This window comes from Copadichromis virginalis, linkage group LG17 (genome assembly GCF_057382275.1).
Source record: "Copadichromis virginalis isolate Kocher_CV1m ecotype Utaka linkage group LG17, C_Virginalis_male_GT1.1, whole genome shotgun sequence".
Taxonomy (NCBI): Eukaryota; Metazoa; Chordata; class Actinopteri; order Cichliformes; family Cichlidae; genus Copadichromis; species Copadichromis virginalis.
The window spans coordinates 3,256,772-3,268,269 of record NC_140634.1 but is presented as its reverse complement, the minus strand read 5'-3'; the positions used below and the strand labels follow the sequence as shown (position 1 = coordinate 3,268,269).

At 43.4% G+C, this 11,498-nt stretch overlaps 1 protein-coding gene across 1 annotated transcript; it reads left to right on the top strand.

The window, feature by feature from the left end:
- Positions 1–502: 502 nt before the first annotated feature.
- e2f7 (E2F transcription factor 7) lies at positions 503–10,364 on the top strand. The gene is made up of 13 exons (XM_085437136.1): positions 503–828; positions 1,292–1,390; positions 1,847–2,155; positions 2,352–2,511; positions 2,690–2,929; positions 3,537–3,692; positions 3,792–3,935; positions 4,075–4,245; positions 4,628–4,712; positions 6,380–6,704; positions 7,197–7,359; positions 7,652–8,019; positions 8,585–10,364. Exons 2-13 carry the CDS (start codon positions 1,292–1,294, stop codon positions 8,738–8,740), a joined length of 2,376 nt encoding a protein of 791 aa, XP_085293262.1. The 5' UTR covers positions 503–828; the 3' UTR covers positions 8,741–10,364.
- The last annotated feature ends 1,134 nt before the right edge of the window (positions 10,365–11,498 follow it).

Sequence of the window (11,498 nt, the reverse complement as noted above, 5' to 3'; positions counted from 1 at the left end):
AACTTCTCAGCTGAGAAACAAAGATCGTCTATAGAAGTAACTCCTTGACCTCTCAAGTGTCGGCTACTCACAGTATGCCTAAAAGGAACAGGCTCTGAAATAAATGTCAGTTTTTATTTTAAATAAATTTTAGGTATTACCAAATACTTACTAAAGAAATCGCAAACCATGAGCACAGGGTACCCACGAATTTCCACACTGTAGTGAGAAGGCTGGGCTTTTTATTGTTATTATTATTATTGTTGTTGTTCTTTTGTACTTTCCCCATCAAATTTACTCGCTGTCTAAACTTCGAGTCGTGTAAATTCTTTTAATTAAAAACCTAACAAAAACTTTTAGAATACATCAAACACCTTCAAATTTAATCAGCCAGAACTTCAGGTTCCATGTAGGAAAATAAAATCACTAGAGTGAGACATCTTCTTATGACCATCTTCGTGAACATAAACGCGCCGGTTGCCCCGCCAACACAGATCTGGAGGCGTGGACGTCCGGTCCCTCATTGGTATTATCTGAGGCGCGCACCCGAGTACAATAGCACTGAGTGGCTGGAGCCGTATGACGGAGTCAGTCAGCTGACCGCTGATTGGCTGAGTGACCCAGCTGTAGGAGAGCGCCAGAAAACAAGCTTGAGCGGGTGATGTTGGATTCTCCAAGGAGTAGTATAGCTGAACAGGAGTCTGAAGAAAGGATTTGAGAAGGACTGCCTGCTTCTTTCTGAAGAGGGAAATAAACTGCTATGTCGGTCTGAAGGAGCGGCGCCCTGACAAGTGTGTAAAACGGGGACGCAGAGCCACACTTGACGATTTCATTCATTCAACAGCGAAGGTAAAGAGTGGTGATTTCCCTCCGGAGGGTTTCTGCAACACAGCTATAACAGTGTCCCTGGCTAGGTAACTAATTAATGCTAAGTCTTACTGACTTATAACATCCATCAGAAACGCATTTACCTCTATTCACAGGCTCAGCAACGGCTAAAGCTGTGGACCATTTGCATAAAATAATTTACGGCCGCAACTCGTGTTGCAACTTAGAAATAACATTCTACTAACGTTGTATATTAATACCTGTAGCTGTAAACTAATTACTGTCAGCTAAAAAGTTAATGCGGCACTTCAGCTGTAAAGTTACAGGGTTGAGGAAGAGCAGCGCAGTTAGCTTTATGAAGGCTAGTTAGCCGATGCTCTTTGCGCCAAATTCAGCTGACCACGGATCTGGGTTTACTTTTAAGTGTAACTTTACAATTCCCATTCTCAATATTTGTCTTTACTTTGGAACGCATTTTTCCCAGATGGAGGTTCAATGCCTCGCACTGAAAGACCTCTCAAGTCCAAGGAAGAGTTCAACGGTGGTGCCGGAGGAGGAGGATGGGGCTCGCGGGGAACAAAAGGTAGGCTAAGGTGGCACCCTGCTTTAAATCAGGTGAGGCAGGTTTTATAAGATTCATCTGAAAGAAAGCTTTGAAATCAGCGCAATCAGAGCGCTGTGTTCAGTCACGTGAGAGCTTATTGCTTTTGGCTTTCAGCAGCAAGGGCTGTGGGCTACAGTGCTAAATAAGATCTTGAGGGTTGTACAAATCAGTGTGAGTTGCTTGATTCCTCCAGATTCAGGAGCAGGCCTCCGGTCTCAGATTCAGCATATGGATGGCTTATTCGGATCTTTGGAGATGTGTGTTTATATAGTGGATGAGTTGGTATGAATAAATTCAACCAGGATTACATGTTTTTCTTTCATCATTCTTTGCTATAAAATGACCCCTTTGCAATTCATTCTGTATGAGAGGATATTTGAGCCTTTATTAAGGCAAACCTGCACTAATTCGATCACATAACTGTCTCCATCACAGGAGAACATGTGTGCAGAGAAGAGAAAATCAACACCGCTAAAATCTGCAGAGTCCACCCTTCCTACTTTGCTGATCAACAGAAAAGGTGCTCCCTCTGAGCTCGCCCACATTACCCCCATCAAACACACGTCTCTGACCGAACCCTGGACACCAACGGCTAACCTGAAGATGCTGATCAGCGCGGCGAGCCCAGACATCCGGGACAGAGAGATGAAAAAGGTGCTGTTTAGACCAATAGAGAATGATAAAGACCAGCCAGTGAGCCCAGATAATGTGGTGGAGGATCCAGAGGTGGAAGATTCTTGTCAGGTGTGGTGTTTTGTTTTTGTTTGTTTGTTTTAAAAGGACATTTTAACACAGATTGGATTTATTGTGTTGTAGTTTAAATTAATATTCTCCGAAAAATATATTTTATTGAAGTCCTGTTTAAAGACTAGTCATTTAAGCTGTGGATTGTTGGATTGGTTGACTAATCCAAAAGACAACGGCATTGATCTCTGTCCAGTTTGAAGCCGCTGATGAAGAGGACGATGCAGAGAAAAAGCCGAGCAGAAAGCAGAAAAGTCTGGGTCTGCTTTGCCAGAAGTTCCTTGCCCTTTATCCTGATTACCCACCGCTTCACAGCCCCATCTGGATCTCGCTGGATGAAGTGGCAGCCAATCTGGGTAAGAACCAGTAATTTGAGAGCAGCAGCAGCAGTTGGACACAGGAGAAGGAGATGACTACAATTTGTCTCACTGTAAACTCTTCATGGGGCCAGGAAAACACTGCTATTGAATTTGGGAATGACTGCTGCTCAAATCGTGCACATGTTTTAGAGAAATGTTGCTGTAATCCTGTCAGGGGTGGAACGGCGGCGGATCTACGACATCGTGAATGTGTTGGAGTCCCTGACGATTGTGGGGCGGATAGCCAAAAACAGCTACACCTGGTACGGTCGTCAGCGGCTGGAAGCCACCCTGGAGGAGCTGCAGTGTGAGGGCCGACAGCAGGGCTACCACCTCCAGATGGAGCAGGCCAACGAGGCCAGGGAGACCGGACCGGGCCGAGAGGATGACGGGGGGGAAGGAGATGCTGGAAGCGGTAATAAACTGAAAAATAAGACTGGAGATGAAGAGTTTTGAGTGTTTAAAATGAACACTATAAGGAGAGTGTGCCTTTTCTTCCATATTGGCTCCAAATAAAGATTAGACGTTAACCGTAGTCTTCATTAGACTAAGTATCACTTCAGTTGCCTGCATGTAACAGTTTAGGTGTAGGCTTATTTTCACGGGCAAATGCTTAACACTAAAGCTGAATAAGGCCTTAAACCCACAGGAATGGATTCAAGCCTGGTTACCGTAGCGACGCTGCCTCTGTCTGCTCACAGCTTGTCATTAAGAGGTTGTACGTTTGCAGACTTATAATGTGGCTGGATTCTAATAAAGATCTAGTTTGTAAAAGTTGTACTGAGGTTTCAGGTTTGATTTCACGTCTCTGAAATGTTTTCATTCAGACTGAGGATGTACAGAAGAAACAAGTTTATGTTGACAAGTACTTTGAATTTCTGTTTGGAGTTTTGGTGCCTGTTATTAATGAATAAAATGTAATTAAACATACGGTTCACTGGTTTTTAGTGGGCTGATTTTCACTGCTAATTAAGAAAGCAGTAGCTTTTTACACTGTCCGTTTCTTCTGCTTGTCTTTGCAGCCGGTAGCAACAGGAAAGACAAATCTCTGCGCATCATGAGCCAGAAGTTTGTCATGCTTTTCCTGGTGTCCAAAACTCAGACTGTTACCCTGGATGCAGCAGCAAAGGTCCTCATCGAGGAGAGTCAGGACTCATCAAGTCACAGCAAGTACAAAAGTAAGAAATCCAGAAGTGCTGCAACGTGTATAGTGACGTGTATAGATTCCAGGAAACAGTATTTCACCAAACTAAACACTGTGTCTGTGTGATCTCCAGCTAAGGTGCGGCGTCTGTATGATATTGCCAACGTGCTGACCAGCCTCAGCCTCATAAAGAAGGTTCATGTCAGAGAGGAGAGGGGCAGAAAGCCGGCCTTCAAGTGGCTCGGCCCGGTTGAATTCAGCAGCTCTGTGAATGCTGGTGAGAGTTAAAGATGACTTCAGTGAACTCTGCTAGAGTAACTTGAAAATATAAGACAGTCCAGACCTTTGTCAATCTAAGAACTGCGTTTGTCATCATTGCTCTTACCCTAAATCAGTCGTCATCCATCTACCTGTAGGAAACACTTTGAATGTAGCAGCCATCGCTTCATCTGAGTCTGCACAGCCAGGACAGGAGCTCAGAAAAGCAAAAATGGCACGTCATGCCTCCTTCAGCTTCACGCCAACAACTGTTGCAGTCCAACGGCAGGTCAGCTCCGCACCCAGCAGCCCGAGACGTGAAGTAACCGGTAAGAGATTTTATTTTTGGGGGAGTTGTTTGTTTCCAATCGGGTGGCGGGAGACGGCCAAGCATCCCCGAGCCTTTTTTTAAATCTGCAAGTCGTGCGCTTTGACTCTGCGGAACAGCATAGAGCAGTGGTTCTTAACCTGGGTTCGATCGAACCCTAGGGGTTCGGTGAGTCGGTCTCAGGGGTTCGGCAGAGCCTTCGCCATGACATGCATGGCTCATTTTGTGCACCAGTAAAAAAAATCACATTTTATTTTTCACTAAAGAGGGGTTCAGTGAATGCGCATATGAAGCTGGTGGGGTTCGGTACCTCCAACAAGGTTAAGAACCACTGGCATAGAGCTTTTTCAATATCCTGTCTGTTTGTTGTCTCTATGCTGCAGCCCTGCAAAACCAGCCTGTGGATTATTCCAGAAGGACTACAAGCAACAGTGCAGCGTGTCAGCTGCAGTTTGGAAGTAATGCTGAGTGAGTAAACGCTAACACACAGATACTTGGGTCATCTCAAAGATCAGCTTTCTCCATCTGAAGTGTTACTATTAAACCAAAAGTTTTTTGTTTGAGTTTTATACATGACACATTCAAAGTCATCTCTGTTGTCAGGTTAAAAGATGCTGCCCTCTCCCTTACAGAGTCTATTTTGCAACCTTCTCTTATTCGTTATGTTTTACATTCAGTGCCAGTGTTTGATTTGGCTGATGTGTTTCGCTCAAGGCTACATGTAACAGGAGCTGACTCTGTGGACATTAATAGTTTTTGTCTCCTATGAGTGTATAAGTTGGCGGCATACATGGAGTACACAGTAGTTCATGTTGTTTCCTATTATTAACTAAACTACTCTTGGCCAAACCACAGCTGCCTCAAGGCTGTGGCTGTTAAGTGTTTTGTGGGGGAGTAAGATAATAAGACATGGAAGTGTGTGTTGAAAAGGAATATTTTAAAAATGAAGTTAGGCAAAAGTGCACCGGGGGCAGTGGTAGCCCACAGGATGAGAGCTAGAAGTTTATGCCTGTGGCCAGTTTCAAGTCTGCGTTTCAGCTGAGATATTGTAGGGGCACACAGACCCAGCTCTAACACAGTAACCTTTTGATCAGGTCAGGAATTTTTTTACCTGCATTTCAAACCATGGAAAGCAGGATTCAGGACCATAAAGCTTGTGCTTAAAAAACTGCACAGTTTGTACAGTTTGCTGAAACCTGCTTATTTGTCATTTACTCACTCATTGCCACTGGAGGCTTTGTTATGGCCAGGACCCTGTAATGTTATGCTATTTAACAAAAAAAAGTGTTCTGATGCGAGAGCAAAGTTTTAAGAAAAAAAACTTTATTTCATCTTGTTATGTCTGCATCCTGCACACTTTACCCTTTAACTTCAAATATCTAGTCATGTGCGTAAAGCTCATGCTCCATTACAAATATGCCTTCACCTTCAATTTAAGTTACTTTTATTTATATAGCGTCAAATCAGAACAGTTGCCTCAAGGCGCTTAATATCGGTAAAGACCTCACAATAATGGAGAGAAACCCCAATAGTCAGACAACCCACTTTGAGCAAGCTCATGGTGACAGTGGGAAGGAAAAACTCCCTTTTAACAAGAAGAAACCAGCGAGGGGCAGCCAACCGCTGTGAGCACTTGAGGGTGATGGCAGGAAGATGGGACCAAAACAAAACACATTGATCATAACCAACACATCTTCCCATGGGCTTCCCATAATACACATCAGTGCATCATGGGAAGTCCACAGCAGCCTAGGCCTATTGCAGGGTCACTAAGGGAGGATTCGGGGTCACCTGATCCAGCTTAACTATATGCTTTATCTAAAAGGAAAGTTTTAAGCCTAAGCACATGTAAGCCTGCTATCTGAGATAGATAGGGGGCTACTGACGTGTGCAAGAGACTGATTTGTGACTTAACTTTCTGTGGTTCCTCTGTATCAGGAACAATTTGGTCAAAATGTTTAGAAGCTAAGGCTTGAGAAGCAGTGTTCCACTTTAGTCGAACACTGCAGTATCTAATGCTTGTAGTCATAAACAAATGTTTCTCAATCAGATTCTTGGCAAAAACTCAGTCTACAAGTAGCAGGAGAAATATAGCTTACTTTTCTTTCCCCCCCCCCCCCCCCCCCCCTTTTCAGCAACCGACCCGGCACACCACCGCAGACTCGGCTCATGCACAACAGCAGTACTGCCCTTTCCCCGTCCTCCACCCTTCTGGCACCACTCCCCCACCCGGAGCACCTGTTTGTTGCTTCCCCGTCTTCCCATTGCTTGGCCTACTTGCCCAGCCTGTCCCAACCCTCCGTGGTCATGCTGTACAGACCGCCAGAAACGCCAAACCAGATGCTTGAAGGTCACACCTCACCCAGGTTGGAGGCAACGAAGAGGAAGAAGGAAGAAAGAGAGGAGGAGGAGATGGTACTTAAAAAGAAGGGAAATTCTGCGTTAGAGAAATGTGAAAAGGTGAGATGGTATTCTGTGGCGATGTGGATTTTAATTTCTGCTGCTAATTGCTATTCTTGTTCCAGTTAAAAACTAACTCCAAGCTAATTATTCGGTTCGGTGCCGTAATTCTGACAGTCAGAAAATCCTGTTAGTAATTCACCACGGCAGACAGTTAAACTGAAAATGGAAAATGTGCCATGCTCACTGATCAGGATAAGTCTTGTGTGGTGTAATTAAAGACTTCTCATCTCAGTAGAGTATAAGATAATTGATCATTTGAAAACCTGGTGCAGTTAATCAGGATACATAAAATCAAAGTAACTGGATGGTTCGGTGTCACATGCTAGGTTGGTCTTTTTAAAAGGTTGCCTGAGAAAATAAACCGTAAGCCAGGAACATGACTTGACTTTGTTACTAGAAGGGGAGACGTGTTATAGTCTGAGTTTTAAGGACTGTAACAAATGCAGATCATAAGGCTGTAACATCAGATGTCATTCCTGCTCTTTCCAGACTCGAGCTGAAGCTTGCAGGGAAACAGCAGAGTGCTCGCAAGCTGGTGCAGCAGCAGCAGCAGGCCTCTGCAGAGAGCAGGTGATCGGCGAGAGTGGGGGTGGCAACACCAGCAGTGAGCACGCTCAGCCGTCGCACTACCTTTATGTCCCCAACAATGCAGGTAATGCACTGTTTTAGCAGCACACAGAGCGAGATGTTAACTATGATTTGTTGTGATAGTAGAGGGCCACTATGATTTGCACCCTTTCACTCTTTTACTGAGAATATTCCCTGCAGCAGGTCCTTTCAGTGCTGGAAATCCAGAGCGCTTTATTCCCAGGATTTGGGAACTGAATTTTATTTATCTTTGCTTTGTGTAAAAAAAAAAAAAAAAAAAAAAAAAAAAAAAAAAAAAAGAAGAAGAAAAAGAAATCCTTCAAACCTTTTAATCGGTCTCCTGTCCTCTTTTCTAGGATTAAATGGCCTCAACTTCCTGCTCTCAGCTGGACAACCAGCGGCCAGTCTAGCACTTCCTCCCAGCAGTGTTCCCACCTTGGCACTGCCCTATGTCCTGGTACCATCTGCTGCCCTCTCCCATTACCCCCTGGTGGCCGGCAGTCTACAGCAGCAAGGCTCTGATGCTCACACAAAACTGAGCTTTGGTCTGCCTGCCATGATGTCACCTGCCCACTTCATGGTGGGGGGGGCGCCGTATAGTGTGGTGCCGGTTCCACCGCCGTCCACTCCAGAACAGAGCGGGCTTTACAGGTCGTCAGCTGGCACGCCACATTCTCCCTCGAGACCACGACAGACCATCAGCATCAACACGCCAGAACCACTGGTAAGAACTGACTGTACTGCTGTAACCCTGCTCTCTCTCACACACAGCTGTCTGCCCTAAAATACATCAATGTAATTAGCCTTCATAATGAAACATGACCTTTCTCGTATCAGGCACTGGAAAATGTCACAACACAGCTTGACACGAGAGCAAGTGCAGCATCTGTTTTATGGAAGGTTTACCCTCATTTACTCATCTGGACACTTTGTGTCACAGCAGTTAAGACTGATTAATCTCCAGCTTGTTAAATGGGAATGAACTTTACTGCCTGCAAAGACCAGTGTAGTGATGCTGGTTTAGCTCTGATAGAGTTACTGGGCAGCAAATTCACGCGACGTTATAAACAATAGGACAAGTTAATGACCACGTTGTAATGATGCATTAATCCCACTCTCACTTTCAGTGTGTAGAGTCACGTCTACCCACCCATTTTCTTAGATAATATTCAGTCTACTGACTTCCACTGACCTTTCAGCAAGTGAGCTTGCATCTACTGCTGGCAGTGGCTGCTGTTTATGCGTTGGGTTGTCTAAATGTTCCCTAAATGCATTCTGTCTCTTTACAGACTCCACATACGCCCAAGGAAACCCCAGCATCTTCTTCAAAGGCTTTCTTTCAGACCCCGGGCACTCTGGGAAGTGTAGTCAGTGCTGCGCCAGCTGTCCGAAAAAGGGGATCAGCACAGAGGAGACTCGACATTGGCCACCATCCAACCAGCTGAAGAGACGGGAGCTTGTGTTGAACGCGCCGTCTTAAAAATTGAGGGCGGTGAACCGAAAATGAAACAAAGAATATGGTTTTAAACCTTTGGTGCTATGTTTCTAAAGATAAATTAAGAACTTTCCAAGAGTATCGAATGTTTTCTTGTAAATCCTGGAGAGTCTCATATTTTGCTAATTGACTGAGTTTTATGAAAGGGGTGTCACACTGTGAAATCAGACACTCAAAACTATCGAGACGTCCTCAAGGTTAGGTTTAAGAGTAAGGCAGTATTACCAATGCAACAGTGCCCTCCTGTGATGGGAGCCGGTCACAGCTGCATTTTATGTTTCCTCCTAGAATGATCAAGCTACCTATTTACAAGGGCTGTAACGATTATCCAAAAGCACATTTCATTTTATGCTTTTCATACATACATACATACATACATACATACATACATACATACATACATACATACATACATACATACATACATACATACATACATACATACATACATACATACATAAATAAATAATATTATTTTAAAGGGGACAAATAACCAGAAACAGTCTTTTAATGTTACAGCTTTCACCACACTGCCACACTTCAGGCATTAACTTCTCTGCATGGGTATCACAGCACAGGAAAACAGGCATGCAACACGGCATCGCCGATGATTCGATCACTGTTTCGAGTTTTGCTTTGTAATCGTTACACCCTTGCTAATTCTTCACCCTTTGTTGTAGCCCAGTTGCTATTTATATCTTAGTGAAAATATGTCGATTACAGGGTCTGTAATGAAACATTAAGTTTTTAGCACTAAGTATTTGAAGAATGTACCCGTAATTTTGTAGTAATCGGCCCATTCAGATTTAGATACACGAAAACAGGTGTAAAAGGACACGTGTGAGCTGCTGAACGCCGGTTTACAATGACGGTGGTTGGACAATCCTTCCATTCTAGACATTAAGAAAATGATCACTAAAGCCTTAAACGTTTACAGCCAGACAAGTATCTGAAGGAACAGTTGTTATATTTCTCGATGCTTACGGGTGGTTTCGTGTTCTCGTCAGGAAGACGTACCCGGCTGGTGCTATGTGCATTCTTATGTGTAACCACTGTTACTGAGTGCTGAAAGACAATGTGGCAATTCTCTCAGGTACTTGAATACTAGTGACTGTGCTACAGTTGGATTGGGAAAAGTATCAGAGTACTGTAAAGTGTTTTTCCTCCTTTGTTTATACAGGGAAACTAGTGCCTTAGTTAACGGGGCATGTTGCTAAGAGAACATCGTTGTTGCCTCAAAACAGATTTTCTCAGGTTGTCAGTGAACGAGGCCCAGACAACCCAATAGTAGGAGTTATTCAGGAGAGCTTAGCTATGTCACGCCAAAGGCTGTACAGATAATCCACTCTAACCAGTGGGTGTGTCGTTTATGTCAATATTTTTAATGACTTATCCATAGTGTCATTTACAGTGTTTGTCTTTGTCCTGATTTTAAAAATAATGGTTATTGCACGGTTCTTTTAGGAGCTGCAACAGCTGGAAACTCATTGCTGTTCTTTCATTGTAACTCTGCACACACGATGTAGTTCAGAGCCAAACATTTCTGTGTGACTTGAAACAAAATAAATGATTCAGACCAGCTTTACAGTCTTTGTCTGTATTTCTAACAGCTCCATTTTATCGTGAGGATGTCAAAGAAGAAAAAAAATGATTTAAACGCTTTGTTTTTCTAATCTACAATCAAAAGGGGCAGGAAATAAACTAACACAAGAATCCCAATGTTAATACAATTACAGATGGCTTCAGTTTACCAATTTGGGAATGTGCAGATGCCACTAATAATTCAAATTCATAGTGGCCCAGCAGATGGAAACAAGCGATGCTAGTGTAGACAGATGACGCTTCATCTGTAACACAACTCCTGTTGGTGCAAACTGTACTGATTTGTGTATTAAACAGTCACATATGATCCATGTGATAATCAGTATGATAAAGCCAAATATATGTAATGGTTCACATGTCTACCAGAGGCAGTGCAGACTTAACATTCAGGCTGCACATGTAGGAAAAAAAAAACCTGGCGTTTCGATTCTTATCTGCGATGAATTGGAGTTTCAATGCTGGACAACACATTTAACACATCAAGTGTGATCTCAGGGTCAGATCGGGCTGAGTGCGTAGCAATTAGAAAACATACCATCTGTGGATACAAACATGTAGCTATCAAAGCCTTTTTATATCAGCAGTAAAAGTGAGCCGAGTGAGCGCTCGATGGATCTCTTTGGCCCCTGTGAGGCATTTATGACACTAAAACTCAGCAGATGGAACAATTAACTTTAAATAGACAGACAGTTTAGCCAAGTGTCTGCTTTGACCAAAAACACCGGAAACAGAGGGAAAAGCAAGAAATTGGCATTTAAATATGCATTACTGTTAGTACCACCCCGACCATTACCACTACAAAAAAGAGAAATTATTACTTCCACTCGAAGAGGTAATATTGTTACACTCACATGACTCTTTATTCAGTACACCTGCTCAACTGCTCATTAACACAAATATCCAGCAGCTAATCACACAGCAGCAACTTATTGCATTTATCTACAACCTCAATGTAGGATCAGGATGGGGCAGAAAGATCTGGAAGACTCTGAATGTAGCATGGTTATTGGAGTATTTCAGAAACTGCTGATCTACTGGGATTGTCCCACACAACCATCCCAAGGGTTTATTACATAGAATGGTCTGGAAAAGGGGAAATATCTAAT